The sequence below is a fragment of the Scomber scombrus genome, chromosome 1 (assembly GCF_963691925.1).
Source record: "Scomber scombrus chromosome 1, fScoSco1.1, whole genome shotgun sequence".
In the NCBI taxonomy this organism is placed as follows: domain Eukaryota; kingdom Metazoa; phylum Chordata; class Actinopteri; order Scombriformes; family Scombridae; genus Scomber; species Scomber scombrus.
In genome coordinates this window covers 34,415,503-34,438,468 of record NC_084970.1, presented here as the reverse complement: position 1 = coordinate 34,438,468, position 22,966 = coordinate 34,415,503, and the positions used below count along the sequence as shown (strand labels likewise).

At 37.7% G+C, this 22,966-nt stretch overlaps 1 protein-coding gene across 1 annotated transcript in view; it reads left to right on the top strand.

The window, feature by feature from the left end:
- Positions 1-22,966, top strand: part of ppip5k1a (diphosphoinositol pentakisphosphate kinase 1a) — a 61,752-nt gene that overhangs the window by 30,857 nt on the left and 7,929 nt on the right. The window contains 12 exon segments of the mRNA XM_062416657.1: positions 1-87; positions 2,050-2,232; positions 4,469-4,610; positions 6,671-6,894; positions 7,985-8,112; positions 8,204-8,318; positions 8,422-8,529; positions 9,018-9,146; positions 9,267-9,407; positions 11,261-11,354; positions 14,455-14,580; positions 17,291-17,353. The exon segment at positions 1-87 is cut by the window's left edge and continues 35 nt beyond it. Coding sequence (XP_062272641.1) covers positions 1-87; positions 2,050-2,232; positions 4,469-4,610; positions 6,671-6,894; positions 7,985-8,112; positions 8,204-8,318; positions 8,422-8,529; positions 9,018-9,146; positions 9,267-9,407; positions 11,261-11,354; positions 14,455-14,580; positions 17,291-17,353 — 1,540 coding nt within the window.

Here is a 22,966-nt window from a genome sequence, read left to right as displayed (position 1 = left end):
CGGTTACACAGCACCTACAGACATGACCTGAAGATCTACGCGTCCGACGAAGGCCGCGTGCAGATGACGGCCGCCGCTTTCGCAAAGGTACGCAGAATCTAGAGAGAGGGAGGATTTTATATTATTCGACTTCCAGGTAGTTACCGTAATAACCGGTGTATAAGTCACAGTCTATTTTTGGGGGCGTCATGCTGGGAAAAACACTTTTCTATCCAACCTCTGTATTTTAAAGGTGAATAGATGACACTAGTGTATAAGACGCACCGGTTTTTATGGCAGGTATTTACTTTATAATAAACCATAAAGCAGTAAACTCTTACACAAATGTCTTCACCTGTATGTTTTTTTATTTTAAAGCTACCCTTACCGTTGTTACATTTTTACACTTTTTTTGTTTAGGTTAAAATGCTATTAATAAGGTAATGGCACTCTTAAATGTTAGAGAGATCCACCAGGCATAGAAACTAATCATTATTCCATTCTCATAATATTCTGTGAAAACTCTGACCAATCATATCATTCGGTCTGAATGATATGATTGGCCGAGCGACCTGCCTGTTTTCCCCTCCCGCATTACGTAATTGCGCGCACCCCTATCCGGAAGAGAGTCTGTTGTGGATCCACGGCATTATAATACATCCATGATCCACAGTGGTCCGTGGTGTAATTGCAAGGGGTCCGTGAAAATAAAATAGCTTTTAAACAAAGATTCTATGACATTTATAGAAATAGGATTATTTTACTCAAATGTGACTGAGACCTTTATCTACTTAAACTCTAATTACATCTGTTTCACAAGTGTAATTTATTGTATTTTAATAAGAGATCTCGCTCCCGTTTGCATTGTTAAAAGTTACTGCATGACGCTGTTAATACAAACTTAACACGATCTGCATCCGTTTCAAATTATGAGCCCCCTACTGTTCCAGTGGGCATACACCATTCATTTCCTTATAATGCAAGAAATGCATTAAAACATCTGCAGGAAGGTGATGTGGGAAAACTCATTAACTTGCAAGGTTCAGGTTAGCACTTGAAATTAAGCGAAGAAGAAGAAATTTACATCAACTGATTCGGACCCTCAGTAGCCTCTGTGTTTCTCATGTGGAGAGGTACTGTCGAACCACGCCATGAAACCGGCACACCTGCAGCGGCATTTAAGCACCAGGCACCAATCATTGGTGGGCAAGACTGTATCACCCCCCCCCCCCCCCCCCCCCCCCCAGATCGGGTGGAAGGGTCCTCAGGGTAGATAATAAATATGCAGGGGGTCCAGGACCTCAAAAAGGTTGAGAACCACTGTCTCTAGATGATCAGTCATGTCAGGAACATATTGTCATACTTTGACTTTGCTTCCTCGGCCTCCAGTTAAATGGGCTCAGATTTGGCAGCGTTGACGCAATATCAAAATACACAACGCTGACAGATGATCTTTGAACTGTCGTTAAAAACAGCGGAGGGGAACGCTTCAGTGTCGCTTTACAGCCGAGATGTTGCCAAAACAAATCACAGACCACGCTTCATCTGCTTTGTACGTGTGTGTGTGTCTCTCTCTCTGTGTGTGTGTGTGTGTGTGTGTGTCTGTCTCTCTCTGTGTGTGTGTTTGTGTGTCTCTCTCTCTGTGTGTGTGTGTGTGTGTCTCTCTCTCTCTCTGTGTGTCTCTCTCTCTGTGTGTGTGTGTGTATGTGTGTCTCTCTCTGTGTGTGTCTGTGTGCGTCTCTCTCTCTCTCTGTGTCTCTCTCTCTGTGTGTGTGTGTGTGTGTCTCTCTGTGTGTGTGTGTGTGTGTCTCTCTGTGTGTGTGTCTCTCTGTGTGTGTGTGTATGTGTCTCTCTCTGTGTGTGTGTGTGTGTGTGTGTGTGTGTGTGTGTGTGTGTGTGTGTGTGTGTGTGTGTGTGTGTGTGTGTGTGTGTGTGTGTGTGTGTGTGTGTGTGTGTGTGTGTGTGTGTGTGTGTGTGTGTGTGTGTGTGTGTGTGTGTGTGTGTGTGTGTGTATCTCTGTGTGTGTGTGTGTATGTGTCTCTCTCTCTCTCTCTGTGTGTGTGTGTGTAGGGGCTGCTGGCTCTGGAGGGTGAGCTGACCCCCATCCTGGTGCAGATGGTGAAGAGCGCCAACATGAACGGGCTGCTGGACAACGACAGCGACTCCCTGAGCAGCTGCCAGCACCGAGTCAAAGCGCGACTCCACGAGATCCTGCAGAAGGACCGAGACTTCACCGACGAAGACTACGACAGGGTGATTAAGCTCGGCGTGTTTACCCATGATGCTTTGCAAAGCGGTCTTTAGCCATGAGGGGAAACGACACATGTGATGTTTTCTTTGTGTCCATGTGGTTTAGTTTAAATTTAAAGGGTTAAAATGTGAAAATAAACGTATGAATAACTTGCACACATTCCTTTTTGTGGACCCAGCATCAAATTTCTGCTTTTAATCCATTTTGAGAGAATATATTAGAGGATTATGGTAAAAATGTCTAAGTGGTGTAACCATAAAAACTTTGTACCAAATAATTCAACTTGCTTAAAAACAGTAAATTGTCAATAAAACACCATATCAACTAGTTTGGCATGATCTTACATTATAACTTTTATATTAAATAAAGGTAATGGAATACAATTGTTCTAAATATTACATTTACTCTGGTAACCATGGAGATCAGGAACAGGCTTTCTTTCTTTCCCTCTCTTCCTCCTCCGTTAATCTTTTTCCTCCTTTCTTCCTCTCTCCTCTTACTTCTTGTTCTTTCTCTTCTTTCTTTCTTTCCTCATTTATCTTTCTTTCTCCTCTTTCCTTCTCTTCTCTCTTTTTTTCTTTCCTCATTTATCTTTCTTTATTTCTTCTTTCTTTCTCCTCTTCCTCCTTTCTTTCTTCTCTTCCTCCTTTCTTCCTCCTTTCTTTCTCCTCTTCTTCCTTTCTTCCTCCTTTCTTTCTCCTCTTCTTTCTTTCCTCATTTATCTTTCTTTCCTTCTTTCTTTCTTTCTCCTCTTTCTTTTCTTCTTTCTTTCCTTCTTTTTTTTCTTTCTTTCTCCTCTTTCTTTCTTTCCTTCTATTCTTTCTTTCCTTCTTTCTTTCTTTCTCCTCTTCTTTCTTTCTTTCTTCATTTATCTTTCTTTTCTTCTTCTCTTTCTTTCTTTCTCTTCTTCTTTCTTTCCTTTCTCCTCTTCTTTCTTTCCTTCTTTCTTTCTTTCTCCTCTTCTTTCTTTCTTTTCTTTCTTACTTCCTTCCTTTCTTGCTTGGTGGATAAACTATGTAATATGTATCATTCTTTTGTGGTTACACCATTTGACATTTTCAGGAGCATTCAGTCTTACTTTTGGTTAAAAAATGGTGCAAATATCATTTCAAATGATATAAAACCAACAAAAATACTAAATGTTCATTTTAACAAACCTGATGCTGCTTTTAAATCTATTTTTAAAGATATTTTTAAATGGCTCATCTCACCAACTCTTATTAATCACTGACCTTTTATACAGTTAATGTCTTTTTGTAGTATCCTCCCAAACAGTCTTTTTATTCTCACACATAATTAACTTTGAATTAAAGTCATTTTTTTTGGACATTTCCCACAGTAGTTGTTAAATTGAGAGGATGATACGTAGAGACGCATCGACCCGGCTCCTTTTGATCATGCGGAGGATTACTAACTGCTTGTAATGAAAGCACAAAGGATTACGTTTAATACGTTTCTTGTTAAATTATTAAAGTCACACAGATTTGTTCGGTTTAGCAGTTTTGTGCTTTTGAAGTCTTTTTGCTGTGAAAACGGTCAGAATTCATTTGTTCTGTGTTCATGTTTAAAGACTGTGTAAAGTGAACTCAGACATTTTCTTCTAAACACATTAAATAGGTCATAAATGTATTTCTAAAAAATGTGTAAAAAGCATTTCAACCATTTAGATTTGAATTGTGGAGCTAGGCTAAGATTTCTGTGTTAAGGATTTAAACCCGACCCTGCTGCTGTAGAGGTATAAATACATTCAGCACACACTACTACTACAGTCTACAGTTAGCTAGTTAGCTGAATTAGCCGCCGAGTTAGCCGCCAAGCTAGCTGCCGAGCTAGCAGCTGAGTTAGCAGCAGAAAGCTGTTTCTGTTAGAGGTGGTGACTTTGATTGACAGGTTACACTTGGTAGGGGGCGGGGCTTCAGGGAACTCGGCGGCCACTCCCACAGCGTTTGGGAGCAGAGAAAGAGGCTGATTTTTACACAACTTTGAAGCCTAATTTCATATATTTGGCGATTTTTTTTTAATCATTCAAATTTTGCAGGGTGGTTAACAACACACTCTTCTGTGGTATGTTTAACTCAGAACACATATTTATTCTTACTTTACACGGACTTTAATTGGTTTTTTGATGTGTGTCTCTGTGTGTGTCTCTGTGTGTGTCTCTGTGTGTGTCTCTGTGTGTGTCTCTGTGTGTGTCTCTGTGTGTGTGTGTGTGTCTGTGTCTCTGTGTGTGGTTGACAGCTCGCCCCGACCTGTAGCGCCTCTTTGGTGAATTCGATGAAGATAGTCCAGAACCCCGTCGCCACGTGTGACCAGGTCTACGCCCTCATTCAGAGTCTCACCTCCCAGATCCGCAAAAGAATGGAGGATCCCAAGTCAGCCGGTGAGCCGCGAGTCCTCCGTCAGCCGTCTGATGATTTCAACTCTGAAGACTTTCTTTCTTTTCTTTTCTTTTTTGATGCACACAACACATTTTTTTAAGTTATTGAAGATTGAAGCCTTAACTTTACGCTCTTAAATCAGCATTTATCTCTTGATAAATTTAAACATTTTACTTTGAAACAAACAAACATAAAGATACAAAGCAGCAAGAATCATTATTTAAAAGAAGAAAAGGAAAGAGGTATAAAACTGTATGGCTCCACTTTCTTTCCTTCCTTCTTTCTCCTCTTCTTTCTTTCTTCATTTATCTTTCTTTCCTTTCTTTCCTCATTTATCTTTCTTTCCTTCTTTCTTTCTTTCTTTCTTTCTTTCTTTCTTTCTTTCTTTCTCCTCTTCCTCATTTATTTCTTTCTCTCTCTTCTTTCTTTCTCCTCTTCTTTCTTTCTTTCTTTTTCCTCTTCTTTCTTTCCTTCTTTCTTTCTCCTCTTCTTTCTTTCCTTCTTTCTTTCTTTCTCCTCTTCTTTCTTTCTTTCCTCCTTTCTTTCTCTCTCCTCTTCTTTCTCTCTCTCCTCTTCTTTCTTTCTTTCTTTCTCTCTCCTCTTCTTTCTTTCTTTCTTTCTTTCTTTCTCCTCTTCCTCCTCTTCTTTCTTTCTTTCTCCTCTTCATTATTTAAAATAAGAAAAGGAAAGAGGTATAAAACTGTAGGGCGTTACTCTCCACATGCCTGAATCTTCCTGTTTTCCTCCCTAAAGCTGCACAGTTACTAGAAAGCAACTTTAAGAATGATCTTTTCCCAAATGTATCACTAATGTAATAAGTAAATAACATTTTCTGCATTTTAAGCTATCCACATACATTAAGTACTCAATTAACATTACTGCAAATATCAATTATAAATACATCAGGCTGTAAATACTCCTTTTTTACATATAAACTTAAATTATTACGCACTAAGTAATCAGACATAAATAAATTGTATTTATGCTCTTACAAATATATGATCTTACCAATGGTGGCATATAGCTGTGAGAATAGTTTTGGTTTAATTTGGTCAAGTTTAGAGATATCTGGCATTGACATTTATTAATATTAATAATAATAATTAATAATAACTTTTTGTATAATACTTTTCATACAAGAAATGCAGCTTTACAAACAATTAATGAAATGTGCTTTACAACCAGGCGGGGAGTTCAGGTCCTCTGAAATGATGCCAACGCGGAAGTAACTTTAAACTGCATTCTATCAAAAGGCCACCAGGGGGCGACCGTTTTGGTGTCAAAAGGACTTCCGTCTCTATACAAGTCAATGGAGAATTCACCAACTTCTCACTTGATTTCTAACCTCAGTAAACGTTTTCAAAATGTGTTTATGGTCTCAATCGCTAGTTTAAAGCCTTCTTCAATGCAGTATGATGTTCATTTGTGACATTTTGGCCTCCCTGATTTTATATTTGACGATAAAGCAGGGTATGCATTAGGGCGTGGCTACGTCGTGATTGACAGGTTGATTGGTTCACAGGTTCAGGAGGGCGCCTCATGCTCCTCCTGATGCCCATATAAGTAGAATCCGTGTTTTTATTTTTCCCAGCATGCACCGGAAATTTTCAAGATGGCGCTGCTCAGATCCGATACTATTGGCTTCCAAGCAGCAGTCCACAAACCAATGGGTGACGTCACGAATGTTACAAAATAAATTACATATGCCAAGTGATTCACATTAAAAGGCCCGAAAAAGAAGCATAAAACAATGTTAAAAACACGTTAATTTAATATACGATGGAAAATAGAAATAGTAAGAATTTTAAAATAGTACATAGTAAAAGCAGCTAAAACATAGAATAATTTAAATATATAAAATCAAGTAACTTACAATATTTTAAAAGTGCATCAGTGTGAAGATGACTGATAGAAAAGCTGTTAAAGAGCCAAATATGAAAAAAGGTTCACAGGATTCGTAGCACTCAAAATACTGAAAAATGACTTGAGTCAACAAATGAAATCAAATAAATATCTTTTGATTTGTCAGTAAAGGAGTTTAAATCTTGTATCACCTCCGCAGACCTGCAGCTGTACCACAGTGAGACTCTGGAGCTGATGCTGCAGCGTTGGTCCAAACTGGAGAGAGACTTCCGCATGAAGAACGGACGCTACGACATCAGCAAGGTACCCGACATTTACGACTGCGTGAAGTACGACGTCATCCACAACGCTACTCTGGGCCTGGAGGACACGCTGGAGCTGTTCAAGATGTCTCACGCGCTGGCGGACATCGTCATCCCACAGGTGAGAGACAGAGAGACTACTGCAAAGAGCTATATTATTGACCTATTTGAGTTTTTAGTATTTTGGGGGGGTGTTTTCAATTATGTTTAATTTTTTATTCATTCATATGTTTTTAATTTATTTTTAATACTATTTTATTTATTTATTTGTATTTTTTTCTATTGTTTTATTTCTTTTCTATTTATTTATTTATTTAATTTTTTATTTGTTCATTCATATTTTTTAAATGTATCTTTCATACTATTTTATTTATTTATTTGTATTTTTTTTCTATTTTTTGTTTCTTTTCTATTTATTTATTTTATTTATTTATTTGATTATTCATTCATATTTTTAAATTTATTTTTCATACTATTTTATTTATTTATTTTTATATTTTTTATATTATTTTCTATTTATTTAATTGTTTATTTATTTGATTATTCATTCATATATGTTTTTTTTTTCATACTATTTTATTTATTTATTTAAATGTATATTTTCTATTTACATTTGTTCTGTTTCTTTTCTATTTATTTTATTTATTTATTTATTTTGTAGCCAATTTAATTCCAACTCATTACTACAGGTTTTACACATATTTTTAGAAATTATTATCAATAGGCTTAATTTAAATGAAACCATACCTCATTTTTGAGCACCTGTTGTTGTCCTCCAGTTTCAATTTTAACCCTAAAGGACAACAGCAACGTTAGCTTCATTTTTTATTATTAATGAGTAATATTATTATATTTTTAATGTTAAAAAATCTAGACATTTACTTTAGCGTTATGACTCATTTCAGAGCAGTGAACTGTTTTTAATTATTTTTAAATCAACGCAGTAACAATAAACTCAGATATATTATTATTCAACATCAACGTTTCCATTTTTTATATATATATTTTTTTTACTACTATTGTTTTTATTGCTTGTGTACTTATTATTTATTGGTCTTTATTCTTTTTATTCATGCTCTTTCTATTTTTTGCATTTACTGTGAGACTAATAAAGTATCATCTTATTATATCTTAATGTTTTATTACAGGTACAGCAGTTACTTAACATTTTGAGCACACTATATTTATTTATGTTTTTATATTTTTTGTAGGAATACGGCATAAATAAAATAGAAAAATTGGACATAGCGTACGCCTACTGCCTCCCGCTGGTCAGAAAGATCCAGCTGGACCTGCAGAGAACCCACGAGGACGAGTCCGTCAACAAACTACACCCGCTGTGAGTCCCCAAAAACACATTTAAAGTTATATACTGACAATGTAGATTATTTTAAAGCATCTAACTCAGAGGGATCTTATTTTATTTGCAGGTATTCTCGTGGAGTGATGTCTCCCGGCCGTCACGTCAGGACACGTTTATATTTCACCAGCGAGAGTCACGTTCACTCTCTGCTCAGCATTTTCCGCTACGGAGGCTTGCTCGACGTAAGCGGTCACTTTTAATGTTCTGATTATATATTTCTGATGATGATGATGAATGCTTCTTGAGTTTGAAACTGAGGCTCGCTGTGTTTTTGTGTGTGAACAGGAGGAGAAAGACCAGCAGTGGAAGCGAGCCATGGATTACCTCAGCGCTGTCTCTGAACTCAACTACATGACTCAGATCGTCATCATGCTGTACGAGGACAACAATAAGGTACACTGTGTGTGTGTGTGTGTGTGTGTGTGTGTGTCTCTGTGTGTGTCTCTGTGTGTGTCTCTGTGTGTGTCTCTGTGTGTGTCTCTGTGTGTGTGTCTGTGTGTGTGTCTGTGTGTGTGTCTGTCTGTGTGTCTGTCTTCTGTGTGTGTGTGTGTGTGTGTGTGTGTGTGTGTCTTCTGTGGCACGCGATGTCTGGGGTCATTTTATAATCTAGGTTGTGTGTAAAGTGTAAACTAAGTGGCGTTGTTGCTCCTTGATGAGTTAATTAACCCCTCACATACTGTTCATATTCTGACCCGGTTTATATCCACACACATAGTTTTTGGGGATTTTGTTTAGTTTTACTGTTTTTAATATCAGCACTTTTTAAATATTCTGCACTATTTTTTGAGCCGTTGCTACGACATTGCGTTTGGATGTGTACTGCATGGTGTATAATCTGACAATTTATCTTAAGTATCTTCCTCTCCTTCCTCTTTTTAAAGGATCTCACCTCAGAGGAACGCTTCCACGTGGAGCTTCACTTCAGTCCGGGGGTCAAAGGCGTCGAAGAAGAGGAGAACGCACCGACCGGCTTCGGCTTCAGGCCCGCATCTGCAGAGGTAGCACGACAGGTACAATCACTCCAAGACTTGTTAACGTTTTATTGTTCTGCAGATAGCAGCATACGTCCTCCTTTCTGTTTTTATTATTCCTTTCTTTCTCTCTTTCTTTCCTTCTCTCTGCTCTTTCAGAACGGGCAGAAACAAACCGACCCCGGCAGCCTGGAGGACCTCACACGGGACGAGACGGACCGAGCCGTGCCGCTGTCTGAGCCAATCACCATCCAGAGGAGATCTCCACTCATACGCAACCATAAGACTGGATCCATGGAGGTGAGACTCTCAGATATACACCTGTCCATGATAATTGTGTTATTTACTTATCGTATGATACACGGACATGATCTCGATATTGTCCGTTGTGTTTACGTGTGTCTGTGTGTTTACTGAAGAGAGGAGAGTAGGGAGTGTTTGGTTGAGAAGAAGAGAAACACAGAGAGACAAAGAGAGAGAGAAAGACGGAGAGAGAGAAAGACAGAGAGAGAGAAAGACGGAGAGAGAGAGACAGAAAGACAGAGAGAGTGAGAGAAAGACGGAGAGAGAAAGACGGAGAGAGAGAAAGACAGAGAGAGAGAAAGACGGAGAGAGAGAGACAGAAAGACAGAGAGAGTGAGAGAAAGACGGAGAGAGAAAGACGGAGAGAGAGAGAGTGAGAGAAAGACGGAGAGAGAGAAAGACAGAGAGAGAGAAAGACGGAGAGAGAGAGAGAGAAAGACGGAGAGAGAGAAAGACAGACGGAGAGAGAGAGAGAGTGAAAGACGGAGAGAGAGAGAAAGACAGAGAGAGAGAGACAGACGGAGAGAGAGAGAGAGAAAGACGGAGAGAGAGAGAAAGACAGAGAGAGAGAGAGAAAGATGGAGAGAGAAAGACGGAGAGAGAGAGAGTGAGAGAAAGACGGAGAGAGAGAAAGACAGAGAGAGAGAAAGACGGAGAGAGAGAGAGAGAAAGACGGAGAGAGAGAAAGACAGACGGAGAGAGAGAGAGAGTGAAAGACGGAGAGAGAGAGAAAGACAGAGAGAGAGAGACAGACGGAGAGAGAGAGAGAGACAGACGGAGAGAGAGAGAGAGACAGACGGAGAGAGAGAGAAAGACAGAGAGAGTGAGAGAAAGACGGAGAGAGAAAGACGGAGAGAGAGAGAGTGAGAGAAAGACGGAGAGAGAGAAAGACGGAGAGAGAGAGAGAGAGAAAGACGGAGAGAGAGAAAGACAGACGGAGAGAGAGAGAGAGAAAGACGGAGAGAGAGAGAAAGACAGAGAGAGAGAGACAGACGGAGAGAGAGAGAGAGAAAGACAGAGAGAGAGAGAAACAGAGAGAGAGAGACAGACAGCGTGAGAGCAAGAGAGGGAAACGGAAAACGAGAGGGAAAGAGACAGAAGGGGAGAGAGGAAGAGAGAAGCAGAGCAGAGAGTAACTGTTGTGAACGTAGCAGTGAAATCTGTTTTCATCAGTTTAGTGAATAAAAGCTACGACTCAACTTCCTGCTGATTTAAAGTGAAGGAGTCAGTTAGCTCTGAAGTTAGCCACACTGGGTTAGCCTAGCCTGGGCCAGGCTCACTTAAGGTGGACCGACCTTTTAAGGTGGACCATCTATTCTGTCATTGTAGTGACAATCTGAGCTGCTGCTAAACTGAGAACAGAGAAGTATATTTTTGCTGCTGCTATATAAACTATTTAACTCATAAAACCCTGCTTTCTTTCTTTTTGTGAGCATCACACTCACCCCAACATATAAAAATGGCTCCTGACATTTTCAAAAGAAGCCCATTCTCCTAAAACTCTTCACTCCCACTACCAAACATGTACTGGATGTGTATTTAGGCTGCAGGTAAGGTGTAAATGATTAAAGGTGAAACTAGGGGGTTACTGGTCCCTCTTCAATAGTAAAGTATGGTATTAGAAACCACTATCACCATGGTAACTGGCATAAAATGGTCTTAAAACGACAATAATATTATTTAGAGCCATTATTTCTGGGAGAATATATCGTCTAACAAAACTAGTTATCGTGACTGGCTTTGACCTCTCCTCTCGTCCCAGGTCATATTTCACCCTGCAGACCGCTGTATGACATCATAGCCGTCTTGTTGGTTTTTTTTAAGGCTTTTGTCTTGTTTTCCACCACCAGGTCCTCTCGGAGACGTCGTCCTCCAAAGTGGGCAGCTATCGCCTGTTCTCCTTCTGCTCGCGTCAGTCCCCCGAGATGAAACAAAGCGGATTAGGTAGGTGTTCGTTTAATCGCTCCGTTGTCGTGGCAACCGTGTGTATTGATTACACTGTGGAAATGGCTGGGAGAGTGGGAGAGATTGGGAGGGAGGGAAAGAGCCGCAGGGTTTTTTTTTTTTGTTTATTAGATGACTTTCTGATTTTTAGGAGGATAAAATAAATGGAAATAATACTTTTGAGTGATGTTTTCACCGTATGTGTGTGTTTGGGGAGGAGGGGGGGGGGGGGCGGGACTCATGCTGTCATTTATCCAGATGTTGTAAAAAATAGTCTCACATTACAGCAGGTTCTGATTCATTATAATCAGGGTTGGGAAGGTTACAGATTACTAGTTACTCTATTTAAACTGTAATACATAATGTAACTATTTTATATTACTTCATCAAAGTAACTTATTACATTTGATGACTTTCCTAATTTTCTAACCAATATTATCAGCTGTTAGGGTAAATGTTCCCATTAAGCACCAAAATCTAAGTCCAGCTGTTTTTCATGGATACTGACATGATTTATAAGGGAGATCATTTCTTATAAAGCAACATTTATCTCTCATTTGAAAATGTATTCATTAGTTCATGTAGATATTAGAATATAAAATAAAGATATTTGATGAATAAAGTGGGTTTAATTGGTACTGTGACTCCATTTAAGCCCATCTGTGCTCCAAATAAGCCCACGTCATGATTTATTTACTAAATATAAACAAAAATATTGATTTCAAAGAATTAAAAACAGCAATATATGTATTCAGTAACATGTTAAATATTAAACAAATGAGTAAAAAACCCTCCTGAGCAAAATCTTAAAGGTCTGACTTCAGATGTAACCTCCTTTTTCAACAGTAACTGTAATTTAATTACTCAATTTTCCCCCAACGCTGATTATAATCTTGGCTCGGGGATCTGAAATAGTCTTTAAAAAACATTTTACTTGTGAGAGCATTCCAGTTTTTGATGTGCACTTATGTAAAATAGTCAGAGGTAACTTAACACTCCTGAAGTAATTGTACAAATTCCCAGATTAGTTGAATTTGTGTCCAGATGTTGCTTCAATTACGTGGAGTTTTAATACTTTAAATACTCTGAAAGGACCTCCGTTAAGAGATCGCTGATGTGAAAGTTATAATGAGATCTGTAGCTGAGAATTCAAAGTTCCACCTTTTTTTTTTTTTTAACATGCTTTTTTATAACTCGTCAGTTTCCAAAGAGATTATTTTGGTTCCTGGGAGAAAAAAAAGAGATTTAAATCCAACAGTGTTTTAATCTTTGTCTGGGAAACCAGCCCAGTGTCCTTAAAATGCTCCAGATATGTAATCCTTCTGCATCAGCTAGTTAATAGTGAGATTTATTGTTTAAATCTTGCTTCAAATAATTGGTGCCAGTAGCGTTTTTTTTAGACAGACACACAATTGAGGCATTTTTAAAGTTTTAACCTTTTTAATACAGATAAATATTTCACAATAAGCCTCCATGATTCTTTCCACACTTCAACTTTGACTCTGCAGCGTTTTAAGAGAGATTCAACCCAAATTTGGATTTCTAGATCATTTTTTTTGTGGTGATGCAGAAAGTATAAACATCAGTTTTTGGCGTCAGTCCCTCAGAATTAAACTACAATCTTGTGTCTTTTTGGGAAGTCTCATTTTTTTACACCGATGTCCGACAGGAAGAGGATCATCAAAGCAAAGAAAAGTCACTACGATTCACCTCATTTTATCAGTTTTTCTCTACTATTCAGCTCCTCTTTGTTGCACATACTACTGTAATATTGAAAGGCCTTCTGGGAAATGTAGGAAATCTTACAACTAAAGATGAAAGGGAAAAAAAAGAGTGATATAATTGCACTGTGATGTTTTGTAGGTGTCACAAATCAATGAAAGAAACCCTGTGAAAAGACTCCAGAGTGGATTTTTCTCCTCCTTTTTTTTGTTGTTGTTTTTTTATTTTATTTTTTTAAAGCTTCATAACCTCTTGGTGGCTTACCCGGGATTTCCACCGGGTCCGTCAGCGGCGCAGAACGGCTGTGCCCCGGTTTTGCTCCGTCCTCTGCCCGGCGTCAACTCACACCGGGAGCGTTGCGGAGCGTGCTCTGGGAGAGAAATCTGCCTTTTTAAAATGAACTTGCACTGTTAACATCCGTGACGTCACCCATTGGTTTGTGGACTGCTGCTCGGAGGCCAATAGTTTAGGATCTGAGCAGCACCATCTTGAAAATTTCAGGTGCATGCTGGGAAAAATAAAAACACGGATTCTACTTATATGGGCATCAGAAGGAGCATGAGGCGGAGCGGGGGAGAACCTGTGAACCAATCAACCTGTCAATCACGACGTAGCCACGCCCTAATGCATACCCTGCTTTATCGTCACATATAAAATCAGGGAGGCCAAAATGTCCCAAATGAACATCATACTGCATTGAAGAAGGCTTTAAACTAGCGATTGAGACCATAAACACATTTTGGAAACGTTTACTGAGGTTAGAAATCAAGTGAGAAGTTGGTGAATTCTCCATTGACTTGTATAGAGACGGAAGTCCTTTTGACACCAAAACGGTCGCCCCCTGGTGGCCTTTTGATAGAATGCAGTTTTAAGTTACTTCCGCGTTGGCATCATTAAAGAGGACCGGAACTCCCCGCCTGATCCGAACGAGTGCCTTTTAATCTACCGTAATTACTGTAGTAGCAGCACAACGGTGGAAACACTCTCATTGATTCGAGTGGCAGCGATCAGCTCCGTTCCGCGCCGCTGACGGACCCGGTGGAATTTGGGCTTTAAACTTTTAAAACTCCAGCCTCTCATGAGGAAGCACAGATATGTTAGACCTGCTTGGGTCCTTTTTGTCTGCCTCTCTTTCTCTTTTATTCTGTCTCTCTCTATCTCTGTTTCCTTCTGTCTCTCTTTCTCTTTTGGACAGATGTTTTTTGAGTAACGGCTTTGTAATGTAGTGGTGACTAACCCCCCCACCCCACCCCCCACCCCCCCCAATCCTCGCCCCCTTACTCCCTTACCCCCTCCCTTACCCCACAACCTCCATCTCTACCCCGCCCCCCCCCCCCCCCCCCCCCCCCCCCCCCCTTCCCCCAACCCCCCATCGCAGGCTCTCAGTGCGCCGGGCTCTTCAGCACCACTGTCCTAGGTGGGTCCTCTAGCGCCCCTAATCTGCAGGACTACGCACGCGCACACCGCAAAAAATTCTCCAGCGGCAGTCTGTCCTACAAAGACGGTACGTGTTTGAGCCCGCGCTCCTATCACCTACCTGCACAGGGCAACAGCAGATCAGTGTGTTGACACATTTTTCCACTTGAAATACTGTAAGTTTGACATCCAGAGCGATGCCCTGTTTGTGGGGGGGGGGGGGGGGGGGGAACTGGGCATTTAAAACATACATATAAAGTAGTACAGTATAAATAAGGTTAATGTGGGAGTATAACAGCAGGAGAGCTTATTCGGACAGGAAAACTAAGTGCCCATACATGTACATCACAGTATTTTATAGTCATGTTGTAGTTTTTGTATTATTATTATTATTATTAGACTCCATTTTCATTCCAAGTCTCCAAAACCACTGTGGGTTTTTCCATCTTTTTTTTGTTGTTTTTTAACATCACTTTGACTAAAATTTGTCTTTTTTTTGTAGCAGTTCATAATACATGCTGCCTCAGGCCCAATTAAAACCTACTAAACAGATTATTGACTACTTTATAAAATATAAAATATAAATATATAATCAGTGTTTCCCACAGAGTTTTGAGAGAGACTATGGTGGTTGGACATTTTTACGTGGAATGCATCATTCTGGTGCACTCCGAGAGCAAAATTAGGAGGTTATAACTATAAAAAATAAAACAAATTATGTGCTAAACCATTTTGTATTTTAATAATTTAACTACTGGTTGTATAAGACCTTTTACCAGATCATAAATGTTCCAAACAAACCATCAACAAAACACACTAATGTCCAGATTTCAGCTCTGAAACAAAGAAAGCAGAAGTGATTATTATAAGTTGAACTAGTTAATTAGGGAAGTGTAGCAGCTCTGGTGCAGGTAGAGATGCTTTGCTGAATGTTTTGGAGAATATACAGACATGTTTGGCTCATTGTGAAACTGTGGCGGCATAAATTAGACTATGGAGGGCAATATAATTAATGGGAAACACTGTATAACATATAATATAATATAATATATGTGATGACCACAATAAGGAATGTGGCAGAAGCTTCACAGAGCTGCATCAAATTCAGCTTCTAGATGATGATTTTAGTATTTTATACATTAGTGAAATCAGCTATATAAGATATATATGAGATTTATTATTATTATTATTATTATTATTATTATTATTATTATTATGTCATGTTTATTTTTTAAACTGCAGCATTAAGTGTGCAGTGGCTATTTCTGCTTCTAATCAGCCCAAGATCACATTTGTCATTTTTAGTTTGGGGAGCAGTGAAAAAAAGTTTGTTTTTAGTTTGTTATGAAAAGCAAACAATATGATTTTTATTTTTTATTTTTTATTTTTAGGGCCAATGCATGTATGAAGCAACACTTCATCAGTATATGTTTAACTTCCCCCTCGCTCTCAAATATCATGTTTCTTTTTAGTTTTTATATTGCATGACCCACAGCTGCACTGACTTCCTGTTACAGTCCGTTCACTGTATAAACCTATAAATGATATTTACACTGCAGATCAGCTACGTTCACATCATACAGTAAAAAAACAATATTTGATAAATAAAACAATTTAAAGACTTTTTAAAGTGGGACTCGTTAGCAGAAGTCACTCAGCAGTTTTACATTAATTTCCACTTTTTAATTATTTATTTTTTACACATTTTTTGGCCCTTATTTTGCTGATTTTAATATGGAAGCCAGCGTTGTTATTTTATGTGAGAATACATTATTATACAGTTAACTCAGGGCTATTTTTATATAAAAGATGCATCATAAACATGGCCACCATGCTCCTCCGGGGGGGTGGGGGGGGGGTCGTCATGATGGTTGTTGTTGTTGTCGTGTAGCTGACATCGATGTCTGTCGTCATGTCGTCCAGTAGATGTCACTGTTGTATCATTACAGACTTTCTGTGTCTCGTCTCAGCTGCTCATTTCCTCTCCTGGTTGTCTCTCACATGTAGACTCGCTGTTTGGTCTTTTGTCATCCATCTTGTTTACACCTCATTTTTAAAATAAAATAAGGAAAAGCGTTCTGGTCTCGCCCCCCCCCCCCCCCCCCCCCCCTCCTCCCCTCCTCCCCCTCTACCAAAACTGTGGCGTTTAAATCAATGCATGCTCCTCTGTGAGTGTAGTGTGTGTATATATACTTCATATATATATATAAATATCTATATATTCTCATTTGTCTCCATGCTGAAGCATCTTAGAGGAAGTCCGGTTTAAGTTTAAAATCCGGTCCAGGCGAAACTAGCGGACATTTCTCATTGTTGTCTCAGCAAGCACACGACAGCGAGAGGCTCACTTTTTGGAGGAGAGATTGTGTTTGCTCATCGCCATGACGATTTGAGAGGAAAAAGGGAAAGAAATAAGACGTTGAATATTGGGCTTGTTTTTTTCAAAGTTCTTTTGTTTGTTTTTGTTTTTTTTGTATCTTACCCTGTCGTGTCCTCACCTCCTCAGTTTGAAATCATTTCATCTTCACGTTGACATCAGAAGACGCTCCACTCATGTGTTGCCCTGCAAAAACATCTTCAACCTTTTTTTATTTAACAAGTATTTTCAAACAGTAAATCTCAGTTTTTTAGGGACTTTTTCTTCCATTTTAAAAGAGACTAGATCTGAGTCTGAGACCTTTTACCGTTTTTTAGTTTTTAGTTTTTTAACGTTAGGAGAAGAACAGGGCATGATACAACATGATTATACAAGTTACTGTGGCTCATGGTAACACTAGTGAATTTTTTTTTTTCCTCAGAGTTGTTGTCTATGCCGGCAGTAAAACGATTTTCTGTGTCGTTTGCAAAGCATCCGACTAATGGTACGTCTGCTTCTTTCAAGTATATTTCCACTTCACTTCCCTTTTTTTTTTTTTTTTTTTTTTTTTTGTGTCTTGCATGTCTTCAAACTTTTGGGTTTTTTTTATTTTAATTTATTTTTTCTACATGGCCCTCCAAGCATTTCAGGTTTCCGTTAATTTTAATTTTTTATTAATTTTTTTCTAATTTATAATTTACCCATTCGCTTTGGACTCTGACTTTTTTCTAACACTACCTGACATTCTCTTTCTAACCAGGGTTCCCACTGGTCATTGAATTTGTGAAAAATAATATAATGAAAAATTAGGAGACAGGGAATGTCAGCAAATATATTAATTTATTTTTTAACAAAGGCCTCACAGTAGTGTAGCAGAAAAAATAGCCATCTTCACACTTGCCTTTACGTAATTAAGTAATAAACAAATAAATAAAAACACTGAAAAAATGGGAATTTTCTCCAATTTTCAATGTTTTTTTTAAAGTGATTTTTACTTTGTGCTTAGCTGGCAATAAATATAATCAATGCAAAATCTACATCCACAGTTTCCACTTTAATAATTTAATAATGTAATTTAACGTCCGTCAGTTTTCCTATTTTTTTTAATCGAATCATTTGTGTTTTTTTGCTGCAGGTAGGTAGCTTGATTTACGCAAACAGGTTTCTTTTCTGCAGAGTTGAGGATTAAACAAGCCTGATTTTTCATTTTTTGTGTAGTGGAAGTGAAATGTAATCATGCAAAGTGTTTAACAGTAGCAGTTTTTGGGATATAGCCTAAAATACAATCCGTTTGTATCTTCACAGTTAAAATGTTTTGCAGGATGAAAATGGAAAGTTAACAAAAAAACAACACTCAACACAAAAACTTGACTCATATCTTTTTGTAAATCCAGCTGTTGGTGCTTCATTACTGATGTGAAGGTGACGAGTCCTTCTCTTGTATCTCGAGTCATTGTCTGTGTCTGAAATCACTCCCACAGTCACTACTTATATACTTATTAATACATTAATACATTGTTTATCGGTTATAAATAGTTTACTAGTAGTAAATAGTTTAGTGAACAGCAAATGGAGACTTCAGACATTTACTAATCCTCTTCATTTTGTTTCATCGCCATTGCACGACGAATATTTTTGCATCTAAATAATAAAATATGTGGTGCATGGCATTGTGGGATGGTAAGCAGGAAGTAGCACGAATGCTGAGGACGTGAGTTTTTTTTGTTTGTTTGTTTTTCTTCCATTGACGAATTTCTGAGGGAGCCATGAAGTGAAGAGATTTACTCTCAAATTTCGGACCCCTCAAATAAAATTGTGCAGAGTAATTATAGTTCGTTGTCTTCAAGGTTCAGATAGATAGTTAGATAGATAGATGCAGATAGTTTTAAAAGAAAGTCTTGTATTGGCTTTTCAGAATAAAAGGTCATAAAGTCTTGTATTGGATTTTCAGAATAAAAGGTCTTAGTCTTGTATTGGATTTTCAGAATAAAAGGTCTTAAAGTCTTGTATTGGATTTTCAGAATAAAAGGTCTTAAAGTCTTGTATTGGATTTTCAGAATAAAAAGTCATAAAAAGTCTTGTATTGGATTTTCAGAATAAAAGGTCATAAAAAGTCCTTTATTGGATTTTCAGAATAAAAGGTCTTAAAAAGTCTTGGATTTTCAGAATAAAAGGTCTGAAAAGTCTTCTATTGGATTTTCAGAATAAAAGGTTTTTTGAAGTCTTGTATTGGATTTTCAGAATAAAAGGTTTTTAAGTCTTGTATTGGATTTTCAGAATAAAAGGTCATATAAAGTCTTGTATTGGATTTTCAGAATAAAAGGGTTTTTTAAGTCTTGTATTGGATTTTCAGAATTAAAGGTCATAAAAAGTTTTGTATTGGATTTTCAGAATAAAAGGGTTTTTTAAGTCTTGTATTGGATTTTCAGAATAAAAGGTCATAAAAAGTCCTTTATTGGATTTTCAGAATAAAAGGTCTTAAAAAGTCTTGGATTTTCAGAATAAAAGGTCTGAAAAGTCTTCTATTGGATTTTCAGAATAAAAGGTTTTTTGAAGTCTTGTATTGGATTTTCAGAATAAAAGGTCATAAGAATTCTTATAAAGTCTTGTTTTTAATTAAGAAAAAAATAGTCTTAATTATGGTAGGTCTTAAAGTAAGTCTTACATTTTGAGGTGATGCCTGCTTGCATGAGAAGTATAACCGACTTAGTGAGTGCCAGAACTACTTCTTCTTTTAGAAAGTCGTCAAAATTAACAAATTCAAGCAAATTGTGATTAAAAATTTTAATTTTTTCTTTTTTTAACACAGTGTAACAGTGCAACAAAGTTTATCACATTTGCCATTAATTTGATCACTTTATATCATTTTACATATGTTGTTATATGGAGTTACAAAACATCCCCTGTTGATATTTATATTTATATTAATTTATGCATTCACACATTAAATATGATTTCATAAAGTGTGTGTATAGTAATCAGGGAGTGATTTCAGACACAGCAATGCATCATAAAGTCACTTATTTAGACTTAAAATGCAATATTTTACCTGGTGAGTAGCGGTTGCCATGGTTACTACTCCCTCTCATTTGTGTGCCTTGTTCTCGTCCTGCTGGAGGAGACGTTGGGTCAGGACCACAGTAATTAATCTGTGCTCATCGTGTTTTACACTTTAACGTCCTCCACACTGTAAGAAGAAAGAAACAGGAAACAGCTTTTTATTGTTTGTACCCGCTACCTTTTTAATATCAGTGTTTTTTTGGGGGGGGGGTTTTAAATCGTTAGTTGACCGTTTTGTTGTTAATTATTGTCGTTCATATTTAAGTGAGTCAGGTCGATCAGATTCATATCATATCAGCTCTGATTTATTACTTTTAATTAAAGTTTGGAGACTTGCAAGAGACACATTTATAGGGAAAAAGTAAAAAATGGATGCAGCAGTCTTGAGATATCCTGCCTTTTTGTCCCTGGTTTTGGGTTAAACTCCAAAAAAGAAAACACTGGATCCAACATTTCACTGACTAGTAAATGTTTTTCAGACTCTTAATTAGTACTCGTAATAAAAACAGTCTCTAAATAGTCTCCTGAGCCACAGAAGAAAAAACAAACCTGTTTAACAGATGTAGTTCTCCTTCCTGTTACCACTAAACTGACTTTTAATAAAACATTATAATTGGTGGAGCTGCCCTTTTTATAATGAATAGAGCTTTAAAAATAATAGTAATGACTGATTCCAATTGTCTCTGAGGGGTTTTTTGTTGTTGTTTTTTTTAAATTTGGGACCAGAAAGAGCAAACCAGATTTAATAACTCCTTTTCTTTTTAAACCTTCATCCCTCCTTCACTGTTTTCATGTTTTTAAATGGCAGCATCACAGCGTTAAAGAGCCTTTTTTTTTGCCGAGGGTGGGAACCCTGTTTAACATAGTTTGCAAAATTGGTCACCATTACCCAATAATAGATGTGTGTGTGTGTGTGTGTGTGTTTATACTTATATATACAGGCGTGTGTGCATGTGTACACAGTAATTACACACAATACACAGCTGATTGCATCATTATGTAGACAATCAAAACACCTCCAATGTTTAAGCCAACTCCTCCCATCTCCTCTGACCTGAGCTTCACGACTCTCCTTCAGTGATGAATCTGAACCAGGATCAGCTCTTATTACATACATATATATAAAACTGAACTTAGGGAAGGGGAAGGGGGGGGGTTAGGGTTAAAGCATTGTTCATCCCATCTCCTGTTGTGTCTGTTGTGACCGAATTTCTAGTCCTTTTTTTTTTTTGGTTTTAAATTCATAAGCCTACACATTACTTCTCAGTGTGTGTTTTTTCCAGTGCACAGATGTTGGTCGTCCTGTGTGTGTGTGTGTGTGTGTGCAAGACTTGAAAAAAGGCAAATATTCTGTTTTTTTATTATTATTATTGAATAATTGAGAAGAAAATTGTTTTTTTTGGGGAGTTTTTTGGGATCATTTCTTGGGTTTTAGTGAGAGAGAAGAGGAGCATCGACAGTTTAAACTTTGGAAATGTAGCGAGGATTGTTTTTAGATAGATTAAAGAAGAAAGTAAGGATCAGACTGGGTTGATTTAAGGTCTTTCGTATCTTGAGGCGTCTTACTTGGTTCGTTTTTTGGCCGGTGTGAGTTTCGGTGGCGAGTATCTGAGAGCAGATCGTTGTGTCTGAAAACCTCCACACTAAATTAACACTACATATATATAATAAATAATACAACACAGGACAACTTCCACACTTTATATATATATATATATATATATATTAGCCTGTTTCTCTACTTTTTACGTATATCATTCGCCGCAGGAACAAAGGACGACTCGTCCACCATAGCAGAGGTTCAGCCTCCCTGGTGTAATGTGACAGGTACGACGGCCACAACGCCCCAAAGCCATGCAGTGTGTGTGTGTGTGTGTGTGTGTGTGTGATCGGCAAAACCAAAACGTCGAGCTGCAGCTTCGTAGAAACAGATGAATTTTTTATTTAAAAAAATTCTTGACAATGTTGGAAACACGAGATTGATCTGATTTAGCTGCTGTGGAGTCTCCGTCGCTTCCTGTAAATATGTCCTGTTTCAGCCTTGCTCCTTTCGTGTGTTCTCATTATTATTATTATTATTATTATTATTATTATTATTATTATTATCGGGTCAAAAGTTCTTATTTTTAATAGCGTGCAATAATTTTTAACCCTTTGTAGGTCACACCAAGAAAAAGGTATTTAAAAAATATATATATATATGTTTGTTTGCTTTTCCTACTTCTTTGTTGCCATGACAACATAAAACATGGATTTTATATCTTCTTCTAAATGTTATGTTTTACATATCTTTTATGAAATGGTTGAGCATTTTTTACATTTTAACATTTCTACATGTGTTCAAAACTTTAAAAAAAATATATTATTACTATTAGAATTATTATTACTATTATTATTATTAGTAGTCGATTTTTATTATTATTATTATTATTATTATTATTTAAAACATATTCAATAAACCTTAAAATAATGTCTCCAGCAGGATGTGCTTGTGTTTTTCTTCGTTGGTTGTACACTAGCATGCCATCTGTCCAGCAACCACAGCGCCACCTGGTGGTCATTTTGGTGCATTACATGCGTCATACACATGGTAGAGTTTTCCCTAAAAGTTTGGGTTAAATAGATTTTGTTATTATGACACAAAGTGACAGTTGATGAGTCCTACAAAGGGTTAAAGTAAAGTTTGAGATACGTGCAGAGGAGCAACGTCTTTTCTGTCTTTTTTACATTTTTTCTTTTCTTTTCGTTTTTCTCAGCGTCCTGCTTTGAAGCTTTTGCTCGAGCCGTTTAGAAATAAAACAGCATTCTGCAGACGTGAATGCTTGAGATGATTTGCTGCTCTCTCTCTCTCTCTCTCTCTCTCTCTCTCTCTCTCTCTCTCTCTCTCTCTCTGTGTGAGCTATTGGCTGCTTCTTCTGTTTACAGCTCTGCCTTCATACACACACTACACTTCTTCCTCTTCTTCCCTGTATCCTTCTCCAGTCCCTCCTCTCTCTATAAATCCTATCGTCTCATTTCTTTTGTGCTGCTCCTCATCCTCCCATCCTCCCCTCCCTCC